Source organism: Panulirus ornatus, chromosome 11, assembly GCF_036320965.1.
Source record: "Panulirus ornatus isolate Po-2019 chromosome 11, ASM3632096v1, whole genome shotgun sequence".
NCBI lineage: Eukaryota > Metazoa > Arthropoda > Malacostraca > Decapoda > Palinuridae > Panulirus > Panulirus ornatus.
Window position 1 is genome coordinate 13,839,536 of NC_092234.1, and position 14,699 is coordinate 13,854,234.

A 14,699-nucleotide genomic window follows, 5' to 3' on the forward strand; every position below is an offset into this window, starting at 1 on the left:
CAACTCAAGCCTCCCTCATCATAAACCTATCCTACCTCAGTGTAACCCAGAAAAGGATAACAGTTGGAATTATGTTGACAAAATAACTAAAAGGTACAGTATAACAGAATGATAAAACATGTACAGGATACCCTTAACAATGTATGAGTGCATAAATAACTTGGGTTTTGGATAAAAACCTTCTTGAGCTGCACTACATTGAGGGACAGAAGCTGCTTAATACAAGAATATAATGACATGAGTACATGGAAGGGACAGATATCAGGAGACCTAATGGTTCATGATATAGTTAATTGCTGAAGCACAGTGAAAGTATCATAAGATTACTAATCCTCTTTGAGACAGAGATAGAACAGTAGAGAAGAAACCCTCCCCATCCCTTCTCCCTCTAGCACAATGGTCAGCAAGAAAAATACTAAGAAGGTTTACTACGTAGTACGGAGAGAATATGCTGCTAAGGATATCTTACACAAAAGTGAGAATAGGAATAAAAGCTTAATCAATTTCTGAAGCTGGATAATCTGGAGAGGAGGCTCAAATCTTGGGGGGGGGGATGTGTAAAAGAAATTCTGTATCAAAACCATCCTTCTTGAACAGGATTAAATACTAAAAATTTTTCAATGAGGTATTAGTCTAGCTATGATTAAAAGGTGTTAATAGTCTTTGCACTGGCAACTGGTGGTTAGTATAACATCTTCCTTTTAATTTCACAACATTATTGCATTTCACTGGATTTCTGTCTAATAAGAAGAATCTTTTTTCATATCGTTGGCACTGTTCAATATTATGAAACTTCCATTAGACCTCCTTAGAGTCTGCTTTTTTTTCTTTGAGAGAGAAAATCAATTTAAATCTCTTTCTCAATAAAGCATTTTTAAGAGCAAAAGAATGAATTCTGTTTCCCTTTTTTGTAACTTTAGTTTCCTTCATCTCTGATAAAGGCTGGTAGCCAGAACTGAACCACATAATCCAAAGCATGAGTACTATAGCCGTTCTTTTACAACTATCAAATTTAACATTCTGTTTACTTGACTGCATGCAGCTGAGGGTGTTACTGGACTCTGCCGACAAGATGTTACACTGTAATGAAAAGTCACCTTTGGTGAGGCTGTTCCATAGTCTCATCAAAGAACCCCTTATTCTAAAGGAGTCCAATTTCCCTGCTATAGGAATAGTAACTTAGCAAAGAAGTAACACAGTCTTGGGCTGCATGAGCCTTTAAAAAGAGGTCCTGGGTAATACTGGGACTCTTTCATGTAAATTGTTCTTGGGGTATTTATAAATAAATATGCAGCTATGCAATGCTTTTTGTGTTTCAGTTCATTATAGTACTGATTATCTCAAGGTATTTTTCTTGCTTGACCACTGATAATGGATTACAAAGCAACTTATATGTTTAAAATCAATATTTTTCTTGCCAAAATGCATTTACTTTCCATTAATCAAAATCAAATTCCATTTGCTATGTCTCTGACCATTCCATCAATTTGTCTATGTCATTTTGAATCCTTCCGCAGTCTTCCTTTGGCTGGACTTCATTTCCCTTTTATATGTGATGGACATGTTCTGTAATTCTACAAGAGTCCCATCTCCAGATCCTGGGATCATGCCCTATGTTATCCTACTTATGCTGAGACAGTTGGAGTTGGATGCTTTGCCACTTGATACCACTGAATCATGCTGTATTATCCTACGTGTTATGCTGAGCTAGTTGAATGCATTGCCACTTAATACCAATCTTTCTTTCGTATCTGCGACCAAGTCCATTGTCTTAATACTGATTCTCTTTCCAATTCTGAGGGCTTTAATTTTTTCTAACAATTCTTAAAGTTGTACTTTGTGAAAAGCTTTATGGAGGTGTTGATATATGACATCTGAGGGTATTCTGGAATCCCAGACATAACATATATGACTAAATAACTCTATTATGAGATTTATTGAATATGATCTCTTGTGGCAACACCATACTGATAATCGGTTATATCATTGATAATCAGTACAGGTACAACACCAATTTTCTGGCAACTGATGGTTCGGCACCTCTTTTAGTCTGGACAAAATTAAGCAGGGGAACTTGAAATTATCGTGGCCACCAGACTAGTTTACTGGGCGGCCACAGATGGTGTGTGTAGGGCCCACTTATTTACATTCTTTACACTGCACTTGTTGGTGATGATACCGCAATTCTGGTTAGGTTCTTAGCTTATTTTGCTTAAATTTAACCCTAGCAATGGCTTCTGAAACATATGAAGGTATCAGTCGCGGTGTCAAATGTAAACACCAGTCCATATCAATCCAAGAATAAGTAGAACTGTTGAAAAAATGAACCAGGGTGTTTCAGTGCATAAGCTGTGTGACATCTACAGTATTGGTTCATCAACTGTTTATGATATAAAGAAGCAAAAGGAGAAAATATTGAAATTCTATGAAGACAGCGATTCCAAGAAGCAAATGATGATTAGAAAAACTATGAAAGATGGTAAGAGTACTGAGCACGATCGAGTGATGATGGAATGGTTTTGACAGCATCGGAGTGATGGAGTGGACTTGTCAGGTAGCATGATAATGGACCAGGCTAAGTTGTTCCATAAAGAACTTAAATTACAACATAAGCGTGACTATAGTGAAGGATGGATTCAAAGATTCAAGAAGCGTCATGAAATTTCCATGAACAAAGTGTGAGGAGAAAAGTGGTCTGCAAACCACGACGGAGCTGCCGAGTATGTGGACGAATTTGCAAAACTCATAGCTGACGAGCACCTCAGTCCTGAGCAGGTGTATAATGTATTTCATTTACTCATTTAATTTACATTCAAAATTTGTTTAATTCAAATTTCTAGCGGTCCATGGTATACTTTAGACACATAGGAGATGTATGATTAGTGGGTTAGAGGTGTGTTGATGAATCATTATTACATGACCACGGATGGTCTGGAAAATTGGTTAATTTGGCAAAGGCTTTGGAACCAAGAGTGCCGGAATATCGGTGGTATACCTGTATATCATTACTAGTATGTAACTGCAGGAACCTCTTCTTTAAGGCTGTGCTACAATCAGCAGCAAGGAGAGGTAGAATTCCTTTGGAGCAGAGTGCTTCAACAAGACTGTATAGTACACCAGTAATACAAATTTTCCTAAGGTGTCCTTTTACTCTTGGTGTAACCACAAGCAGGTGGAGTCTAGTAATACCATTATTACTGTATTTCTTTTTATATACAACTTTTCCCACCTTAGTGAGGTAGCATTAAGAACAGATGAACAATGGCCTGATATGCAAACATTCACCCTCATGTTGTCATGTACAATGCACTAAAACTAGATCCTACCATCCAAAGCCAAGCCCCACATTGTACCCCAGGGTTTGCCTTGACCCTTTCACATACTTTGGTATAGACCATCGACAGCATGTTGCCCTTTGTGTATCACATCACTCTAATTCATTTCATCCTATGCATGCCTTTTACAAACTTCCTGTACCCTAAAGCCTTTTTCACTCTATCTTTTCATCTTCTTAGTCTCCTCCTCCTCCTTCTTCCCTTCACTTCTAGTATGGAGATCTTCTTGGTCAGTCTTTCTTCATTCATCCTCTCTATGTGTCTGAACCATTTCAGCATACTCTGTTCAGCTCTTTCAATCACTTAGTGCTTACTACCATACTTTTCTGTAATTCCTTACACAATCAACCCTCCACACTTCACACTCCACACACACTGTCTTCCAAGAATTTTATTTCTAACACGTCCATCCTCTTAAAAGATTCAGCAAAAAAGTTGGAAAGATTATTCTATGTAATACCAGTAGACATAAGAAACATACATGGAACAACTTCAGAAATACTGGTTAGAAAACTAGCTATGTGGTTGAGATCAGTCCCTGATAAACCCAGGAGTGTATCATATAATGTGTATGGCAGCAAAAAGAAACATATTTTATTCATCAAATAGGACATGCAGTGAGTGCTACATGCTAGCCCTGCCTTTTGGGCAGTCACACTGTCGGTCCTCAAGGTTGGTGGGTGTCCCCCTTCCACTAACATACCAGGAGGCAAGTTCTTGGTGGACTGGGAGTACTGAGTGGCCATGGTTAGGATTGATGTTACTCCTAGAGTCACCCGTGCTGAAACAGTAGAATAACATATCATCTACATGTTCAGTATCTACAGTTATCTCAGATTATCCCCCCAACCTTAAATGGTATGTGTAGTTTAGAGTTACTTAAGAGAAGTGGTCATTAAGTTTCTGATTTTTACTTAACAATTGTGAGGTTATTTATGAGATTCAAGAAGGGCATTAGATAACTCATCAGAGCTGGCCTTTAGTTTCTATTTCTTACTTTTTAACTGTTAAATTATCAAATAGATTTAGAGGATGTAATGAATATCCTAATGATATCTATCATAGCTGGGTTTTTTTTATTCTGGTTTTATTAAATATCAGTGTAGCTATTGATGAGATTACCAAGACACAAGGTGTTACTGGACTCCACCTGCTTGTGGTTACACTGCAAGAGAAAAGTCAATTTGGTGAGGCTGTATCATCGTCCGTTGACAAGAGGGAGTACAGTTTCGTCAAGGAACTTCTCTCTCCAAAGGAATTCAGCATTTCCATGCTACTGGAAGCAGTACAGCTTTAAAGGTGCAGGATCCCTTCAGTGAAAGGGATCCTGGTACAATATAATGAAAATAATAATAATAATAATAATAATAATAATAATAATAATAATAATAATAACAATAATAACAATAATAATAATAATAAATACTTTAAAGTGACTTATCACTGTTGGTCTTTTACATTTTACTTTTGTCTCTACATGCATTTAGTTATTTTCAAAAACAACTGATTATTACATTATTAATAGATTTGGAAATCTGAATTAGATTTAATTTCACGAGCAAAATGAATGAGATACTGATTTATGTTCAAAACACAAACTGATGATGACAACCATCCATCAGAGTAAGTTATTTAGATTTAGAATTTCTAATATCATGATTGATTAAATTTACTGAAGGCTGTAGAACTGTTTAGCCTTTAATGACTGATTTAATAACTGATAATCAATGGTATTTTTACTTACTGAATTATTTACCTATTGTAAGCAACAAGTAGTTAATTTCAGTATGTGGAAAATTAATGGTTCAGAGAGCTAAGAACAAAAGGTGATGGAAGAAATATAAGAGAGGGAACTGAGGGAGATAGGAAAAGAGAGAGGGAGAAAATTAACTGCAAAGGAGAAAGGGAAAGAGCATTGGGGAGAGAAGAAAGAAGGGCAATAGGAGGGAGGGAGGTAGGTGGGAGGAAGGCAAGAAGACAGAAGGCAACACACAAAAGTAAGCTAATGGCATGATGTTCCACTCATTGGCTATACTTCAAATTGCTTGGTCAGACCACAGTTACTGGTTTCATTCCCTAAGTAATGTAGAATGATCAAAAGAAAAATCCAGAAACAGGGGGTCATATTAGGTTAAAAAAAAATCATTATATAGTGTTAAAATTGAGATACAAAGAGGGTGTTGATTCCATTTTTTTTCTTAACTTGGAGGCTCCTATCACTGAAAAAAGTCCACATCAAGGCCAGGCCTTAATGGAAATACAGAAAGGTTAATAAAAAAAAAGAAAATGAAGAGACAAGGAAAACTTTTTGTGAATTTAGAAGGATGAGAAAAGCCTGGACTGGTTACAATTATTAGGAAAGACATTAGAGAGTAATGAACTCAAAAGCTTCAAAGTGTAGGGAAAGAAACTGGATATGTATATAAATGTGAAGTTGTAAAACACAGCTGAACTATTTCAAAATTTCTATAGGACTTCACTGAATGATGACTACAATGATGAGCTACATTTTTAATTGATTGCCAATGTTTCCAGGTTCTGTTGTACAGATGTTGATGTCATTCCCGGAGATCTGAACAGCTGACTGAATGAGCCAGAGGGAATAGTACTGTAGCAGGATGATAGTATATACAGCTAAATACCTTTTTTTTCCATCTGTCAACCTAAAAGCTGTAACTAGTGGCAAAAGAGTTGAGTTGTTTGTACAAAGGGAAGTCAAATGTGAGCTGAGATATGGTAAAGAGACCTATTATAAAAGTTTACCTAATAGAGAAATGTGGTGGTGCTGATGACAGTGCACAGCCCTATACACCTAATAAAAAGTTTGCATAGGAAAGCTTCAGTAGAATGAATTGATGATATTAGGAATAATCATACATATTAACAAAGCATCACAAATAAACATGTTACATCAATTATATCAAAGAAATTTATACATGAGCAGTTACAGAAATATGAGTGGAAGATCAGCTGCAAACGTTTATCAAATCTCAAATACTCTGCCATATTGGTGCTAGCACTTCTATTATCATCAAGTTCAAGGCTCAGGTTATGACCAGTGGGTGACCTCTACAAGTATCAGGTCATGGGACTACGTCATGGCTAGCAGTAGACTCTCTTAATGTGATATGTTACAGTTCTCAGAATATGGACAGTGTGAGACCTCTTCAAAGTCTTATGAATTCTATTCTGGCAGGTCATGGAAATATGCCATGGTCTGTGGAAGACCACCATCAGAGATCACAGATCCAAGTCATGGCCAAAGGAGATCTTTTCAAGCAACAAATTGCTGAGTTGAAGTCAAATTAGCTGCCAAGTTTATGGCCAATGAGAGGCTTCTTCAAGTAACAAATAAGGTTAAGAACAAAGCCAACAGACCTTCCTAAGCAAGAAACTAGCTGCTAATTGAAGTTCAAGGCTGGCAAAAGGCCTTTCTAAGCAACAACTCACTGCTGGAGTGAGGTCATCACCAATGGGAAACATTTTCATGCAACAAACTAGCTTATGGGTCAAGTCTTGGTAAACAGGAATCCCTTCCAAGACAAAAAAATAACTACTGGTCAAAGTTATGGCCAGGGGAAGCTTCTCCACACAATAAAGTAACTACCTGGTTAAGGATAAGGCCAGACAATCTCTCCAAGCAACAGGCTAGCTGCCAGGTCCTGGTCATGGGTAATAGGAAGCCTTATCAAGCAACAAACTAGCAGCTGGGTCAATTTCAAGGCTGGTAGGAAAACTTACTGCTGGGTTAAGTTCATCATCAGTTGGTGTCCTCTTCATGCAAAATACCTGCTTTTGAGTCAAGTTCTTGACCAAAGGGAGACCTCTCCAAGCACAAAACTAGCAGCCAGGATGAGGTCAAGGCCAGTGGGAGGATTCTTCAAGCAACAAAATTAGTTGCTCTATTAAGGTCAAGTGTAGCAGGAGGCCTCTTCTATGAACAGGCTAGCTCCTGGGTTATGGTCATAACCAACAGATGTGCAAAACTGATGAAATAGCTGCCATGTCCGGGTCTACCTGTGGTTGTACCTGGCGTGGCGTCCGGGGCAATCCAGAAAGACATCCACGAAAGGATGACGATGAGGACAGTAGGTACGTAGGTGTGGAGGATGTGGAAGTCTGGGTGGCGAACCAACACAAACACCGCCTTAACACATGGGTACTCATCTGAGGGAGGATAAGCACAGCTGAGGGGAGGAGGGATAAGAGACATCTAGTACAATAAAAAGACAGTAATATCATGTGTAGTGCAAATCTAAATGAAACTTCACCTTCAGAATGTTAATCTAATGTTTAAAGAATAGGATCCAGGGCAAAAAATTATAAGCACATTTCCATACTGTAACTGACTACATTTAAAGTGCACTTTGATTAGGATTAGTGGAGTCTTACCATCTAAAATTTTTACATTTTTACTCTGCAAAATATGTAATAACTTAGTACCCCACCATTGTCCAGACAACAAGGTTACCAACATGACAAAGAAATTCATTCATACAGATCATCCACTAATGCAAATGCATTAGCATTCAATACTATGAATAGAGACCAAAGAAATTCTACCTTGACTAAAGACCTTTCTGCTATTGGGTGTGAGGTTAAATTGAAACCATGAAGTGATACAATTATATCAGCATGACAAGAGAGAAAATATATAGATATAAAAAATTAATCCAGATATGAAAAGCATGGACAAATAATAATAATAGTCATAGCTGCCAAAACAGAACTAGATCCATTCCCTTAAACATGAATGAAGGGAAGACAATACCAATAACTGAACACTACTGTGATATAGATGAAACAAATTTAAGGCAGTTCAATAAAAGACTAAAAGCACTATCCTACAGGAGCAACATGGCTGAAATTATTCAAGAAAAATCATAGAGGCACTATGGTACAGTGGTATAAATACAATGAACTTAAAATTATTTCATAAAAATTAATGTGCAGTTTAGAAATAAGAAATACCCAACCTTTAGACATGTACAAGTACAACACTGTTAAAATACCGTATATTAGCATCAACAAGTCAGGAAATATATAATTTGAAATTAATAAAAAAAGAAGACACTCATAGCATCATTAATATACTGAGAGAATATAATTAATTTGGTTATGAAGACTAATGATATTAAATATGAAACTAACATCAAGGAACAAGAACTGTAAGCTATACAAAAGTCAATGAAAAATTATGAAGTAGGTAGTAGTTGAAGGCAGCCAACATTATGAGAGGTATGTTACCAGTACCACCTGCCTAGGTACCAGGAGGGTAAATGACATCTGCTTAGAGAGCCAGCACTTTAGTGGTTGTAAAGTTGCACTCCTCTAACCCAGGTAACTGTCTTTTCTTCCTGCCTCACTAACATTTGGACTACTGACATTCTGTCCACAAACATACAATCTCTCCTTGTTATATGTAACATTTGACAAAGCTTAACTCACTCAGCCCATTATTTTTAACTCTAGATTTTCCTGCGGTGAGCACTATGTGCTAGCCCTGCCTTTTGGCAAAACGGTAGGAGCAGTAGATAGAAAAAGAAGGTAGGAGCATTTTGGCAGGAAGCATTAGGTAGAAGTAGCAGTTAGGAGCATTAAATGTACGTAGTCACTGGGAACATTAAACAGGAGCCTCTGCAAACACTGCACTAGACATATCCTCAGCCAGTGGCCTGTTAAGGGTAAGGCAATGAAGGATAAGAAGTGGCACTGGAGTTCTTTAGTTATGGAGACTCTGTTGCCTTGGCCACCCCTTTAAGGGAGTTCCAACTGGAACAGGTTTCAGAGATATAGAAATATGGACAGAAAAATTATGAAAGAAAAGAGAACTAAACTGACACCTGACATAAAATTTCAGATTTTGAGGACAAAAGAGGAAAGAAATAGAAATCAGAAATCTAATAGCAATATACTCAATAACAAAAAAACAGATAATTTGAGAGGAATAGTAATAATGATTCAAAGATCAGGAATACTGACATAAACTTAGGGAACTGAAAAGCCAAGAACAAAGGACTAAAGTAACACATGAAGAAATCTGAGAGACAGAAAAATGGAATGAAAGAATAAAGAACAGGGAAATATAGAAAGAAAGGCAAGAAACCCGCAAATCAAAAACAAAAACAAGGCATTACGCTATAGAGGACAGGAAGGTTGAAAGCTATGAACTAGGTAACTGATGAAAAAGAATATTAAACAGAAGAATACCTTACAGGAATTAGAGAGCAAGGAACTATACAACCATGAATTAACAGCTCCAAAGACTAGAAGAATACCAGTACAAAGGAAAATGGTTTTATGAATACACATAGTTGCCCATGCCATTTCTACTAACATAAAAGAAAATATCTAGAAAAAATAAAACAAACCTAAAGTGAGGAACTAAAAATCCAAAACAAACAACACAATATATCATATTTATTTATTTTCTTTGTCGCTGTCTCCTGCGTTAGCGAGGTAGCGCACGGAAACAGACGAAAGAATGGCCCAACCCACCCACATACACATGTATATACATACACATCCACACACGCAAATATACATACCTATACATCTCAACGTATACATATATATATACAGACACAGACAAGTACATATATACATATGCACATAATTCATGCTGTCTGCCTTTATTCATTCCCATCGCCACACCGCCGATGTCCAAAACAAACAACACAATATATCATATTTATTTATTTTGCTTTGTCGCTGTCTCCTGCGTTAGCGAGGTAGCGCACGGAAACAGACGAAAGAATGGCCCAACCCACCCACATACACATGTATATACATACACATCCACACACGCAAATATACATACCTATACATCTCAACGTATACATATATATATACAGACACAGACAAGTACATATATACATATGCACATAATTCATGCTGTCTGCCTTTATTCATTCCCATCGCCACACCGCCACACATGAAAATAACCACCCCCTCCCACCAAATGTGTGCGAAGTAGCGCTAGGAAAAGACTGCAAAGGCCACTTTCATTCACACTCAGTCTCTAGCTGTCATGTAATAATGCACCGAAACCACAGCTCCCTTTCCACATCCAGGCCCTACAGAACTTTCCATGGTTTACCCCACATGCTTCACATGACCTGCTTCAATCCATTGACAGCACATCATCCCCAGTATACCACATCATTCCAATTCACTCTATTTCTTGCATGCCTTTCACCCTCCTGTATGTTCAGGCCCAGATCACTCAAAATCTTTTTCACTCCATCCTTCCACCTTCAATTTGGTCTCCCACTTCTCTTTCCCTCCACCTCTGACACTTATATCCTCTTTATCAATCTTTCCTCACTCATTCTCTCCATGAGACCAAACCATTTCAATACACCCTCTTCTGCTCTCTCAACCACACTCTTTTCATTACCAAACACCTCTCTTACCCTTTCATTACTTACTCGATCAAACCACCTCACACCACATATTGTCCTTGAACATCTCATTTCCAACACATCCATCCTCCTCCGCACAACCCTAGCTATAGCCCATGCCTCAAAACCATATAACATTGTTGAAACCACTATTCCTTCAAACATATCCATTTTTGCTCTCCAAGATAACGTTCTTGCCTTCCACACATTCTTCAATGCTCCTAGAACCTTTGCCCCCTCCCCAACCCACTTACACTTCCATGGTTCCATCCGCTGCTAAATCCACTCCCAGATATCTAAAACACTTCACTTCCTCCAGTTTTTCTCCATTCAAACTTACCTCCCAATTGACTTGTCCCTCAAACCTACTGAACCTAATAACCTTGCTCTTATTCACATTTACTCTCAGCTTTCTTCTTTCATACACTTTACCAAACTCTGTCACCAACTTCTGCAGTTTTTCACCCGAATCAGCCACCAGCACTGTATAAACAGTGAAATACAACTGACTCACTTCCCAAGCCCTTTCATCCACAACAGACTGCATACTTGCCCCTCCCTCTAAAACTCTTGCATTCACCTCCCCAACAACCCCATCCATAAACAATTAAACAACCAACTTGAAAGTCAAACATCTAGATATGACAACTTGAAATCTGAGAATCAATAACTTTAATAAACTAAACCTAAAACAAAAGAAGTAGAAATTTGAAATATATAACTTAGAACCAAATCTATGCAATGGAAAACCAAAGAAATTAACTAAAAACAAAAAATATCAACATTTTCCAAAATGAGCTAGAAACCCAAAACAGATATCTAAAAAATGTAAAAAAACAAATACAGGGGATGAAATGTGTTTATTAGGAGCAGAAAATATTGGGCTAAAACACCTGAATTTAGAGACCCAACAAGAGAAAGTTAAAAACACTGTGAAAGATAACCAGAAACTCAACGGAAGAGTAACAGATGTATAACAAGAAAGCAATTACAGACCTAAAATGGGATATTGCCTGAAGCAGAGCTTGCACACACTGCTCACCTCATTTCTTGCATGCTTCACAATAGTTCTTTTCTGCAGCCATGTACATTGCATAGTTCTCTATTCTGGGTTCATCCAGAACTGCTTTTAGCCTAGTGCAGATTCTTCTTTTGAAGGTTTCAGTGTTTAAAATACTGAAGAGTCAGTCCATATTCCTTGCTGGCTCTCAAATATTCTTGTTTTGTGCCCTTTTGGTACATTCTGAGGAATACTTCTAAATCTTATCATTATTTCTTCAACCTTTTCGGTACATTCTGAGGAATACATCTAAATTTTATTTCTATTTCTTCTAGTTGTGGTATCCTCAAAAATTTTCTTTGATTTCTTCTATCAGTTGCTATACATAAGCTACCATGTATAGGCAAATTTTTTGCGATCTTACATGATACATCTTGTGCTTTATTCTCTTAATTTCTTTTGTATAAGTATTTCTGAATTTCTCTGCAGCTTATTAGTCTCAGTTTGCCTTGCTGTTGATCATACAACACAACAATATTCAATTTTGTATTGTTGATCATACAACACAATATTATTCAATTTTGCTTCTTAAATAAACTCTTTAAATTTTCATAAGCCAGTTTCTGTCTCTTGAAGTTCTCACTGTCACAACACTGATTACCTGAATAGATAGTATAATCATTTCAGTGTGGTCTTCAAATTGTGCTTTTCATTTATCATGACCCCATGGTCTTTGAATTTACTTCATTTTCAGTCTCCTTCCCTGCTGGGACCTTATAAAATATCTGTTATGCTGTTAGTGATTTCATGACTTAGTTGTTCAAATTTTTCCTCATTATATTTCATCATGTTCTCTTCAACCCATTTAAATATTACTGGATATCAAAGTATTTAAATATTTTTCACTGTCATCTAATCCTCTCTTTCTACAGACTCTGGCCCCATCATAACTAGAAAAAAAGAGAGAGAGAGAGAAAGACAGACCCAGCTCAATAAAACTAGGAACCCAACAAGAGAACCAACCAGAGACCTAACTAAAGGGAACTAAAGATGAGACAAAAGAGAGCATGAGACTTAAAGAAAGAGAAGATAAAACCCAACACAAGAGAACTAGCAGGTCAACAGAAGAGATCTACAAATCTGGCAGAGGAGACAGAAAGACGCAATGGAAGCCAATTAAGCCAACACAGCATAGATCAAGAGACAACAAAAGAGAACGAGAGAATCAGAGGCCCAAGTGAAGAGAATTAGAGAGAGAATCAGAGACAAAATTAAAAACAAGAGACCCAAATTACAAGAGTTAGAAAAACCCAAGATAAGGAAAACAGAAGTAATGAAAGAAAATGAAAGACCCAAAGACTAGAATCAGATATACCCATTAAGATAGTCCCAGCAGAAGAGAAACAGAAACTCTATAGGAAAAAAAGAGACCCCAAGCAAAGATCACCGTGCACAAAACAAAACAACTTAAAATCTGAAAAAAAAGAGACCCAGAGACTCCCAACAAAAGAAAAGTAGAAACCCAACAGAACAGTTATAGAGATTTAATAAAACAGACCACATACAACTACAGGCCCTAGATCCACAGAAGACTACTAGAGACCCAAGAAAAGAACTAGAAAAACCAAACAAGAAAACTAAAGGCCACAGAGTCATAAACATTTCAAGGATAGACTCACCATTGCACACCTTATGCTCATATTTTGCAAGGGTGAAGTGGGGCAAAGAGAAGATGTCATGGTCGAGCTTGCTGCTGGCATGGGCCCAAGTTTCACACCATTCGAACTGCACCAGGTCTGACTTGTAAGACACTGAGGAAGAGCCAGAAGGGAGAAGGAAGAGTGTACAGGTGAGGAGGATTATTTCCACAAAAGCATTTGGTTTTGTGAAAGGGTTCACTGCTGTAGGGTATTTAATGCCATGCAAATGTTTTATTTCGTGAGGGGATTCTTGACTGCAAAAGCATTACTGCCACATATACCATGTTTTCATATAAAAATCAGGCCTTACATAAGAATTACTGACAGGAAAGTTTTTGTTTACATGAAGGGATCTGTAGATGTATGATTACTAATCTTATACAGGTACACCACCGATTTTGCGGCACCCTTGGTTCCATAGCCTTGCCAGATTAACCATTTTGCCAGACCAACTGTGGTCATGCAATAATAATTCATCAACACACCTCTAACCCACTAATTATACATCTCCTATGTCTAAAGTATACCATGGACTGCTAGAAATTTCAATTAAACAAATATGAAATGTAAATTAAATGAATAAATGAAATACAGGTACTTATACTCTATCACTCTGGCACTGATGAAACCATTCCATCATCACTCGATCGTGTTCAGTACTCTTACCATCTTTCATAGTTTTTCTGATCGTCATTTGCTTCTTGGACTTGCTATCTGCATAGAATTTCAATACTTTCTCCCTTTGCTTCTTTATATCATAAACAGCTGATGAACCAATACTGTAGATGTCACACAGCTTACACATCAAAACACCATGGTCAATTTTTTTCCACAGTTCTGCTTTATCTTGGATTGGAATGGACTGGTGTTTACGTTTGACACCACAACTGACACTCATATGTCTTAGAAGCCATAGCTAGGGTTATATTTAAGCAAAATAAGCCAAGAACCTTACAGAATTGTGGTATCACCACGAACAAGTGTGGTGTAAAGAATGTAAATAAGCACACCCTACACACAACACCATCTGTGGCCGCCTAGTAAACTAGTCTGGTGCTGTGGTAATTTCAAGTTCCCTCATGTAATTTTGTCCAGACTAAAGGAGGTGCTGAACCATTTGCTGCCGGAAATTTAGTGGTGTACCTGTATAAGTGTACAGTTTAGAGAAGAGAATAGATGTTGTAAGAGTATTATCGCAGCAAATTTTTTTTTCTGGGAATATATCAGTTTATATAACAGGATTTACAAATGTATAGGTATC

General features: G+C 37.3%; 1 protein-coding gene across 2 annotated transcripts in view; it reads right to left on the reverse strand.

Annotated features, from left to right (window-relative positions):
• Positions 1 to 14,699, reverse strand: part of LOC139751287 (glycine receptor subunit alpha-4-like) — a 55,973-nt gene that overhangs the window by 15,731 nt on the left and 25,543 nt on the right. Inside the window, exons 7-9 of one of the 2 annotated variants that reach the window (XM_071666610.1) lie at positions 13,418 to 13,549; positions 7,365 to 7,502; positions 4,039 to 4,116 (exon numbers count right to left, since the gene is read on the reverse strand). In XM_071666610.1, the coding sequence (XP_071522711.1) occupies positions 4,039 to 4,116; positions 7,365 to 7,502; positions 13,418 to 13,549 (348 nt within the window). Of the gene's footprint in view, positions 1 to 4,038; positions 4,117 to 7,352; positions 7,503 to 13,417; positions 13,550 to 14,699 lie in introns of both variants that reach the window. The other variant, XM_071666609.1, reaches the window with a different exon arrangement.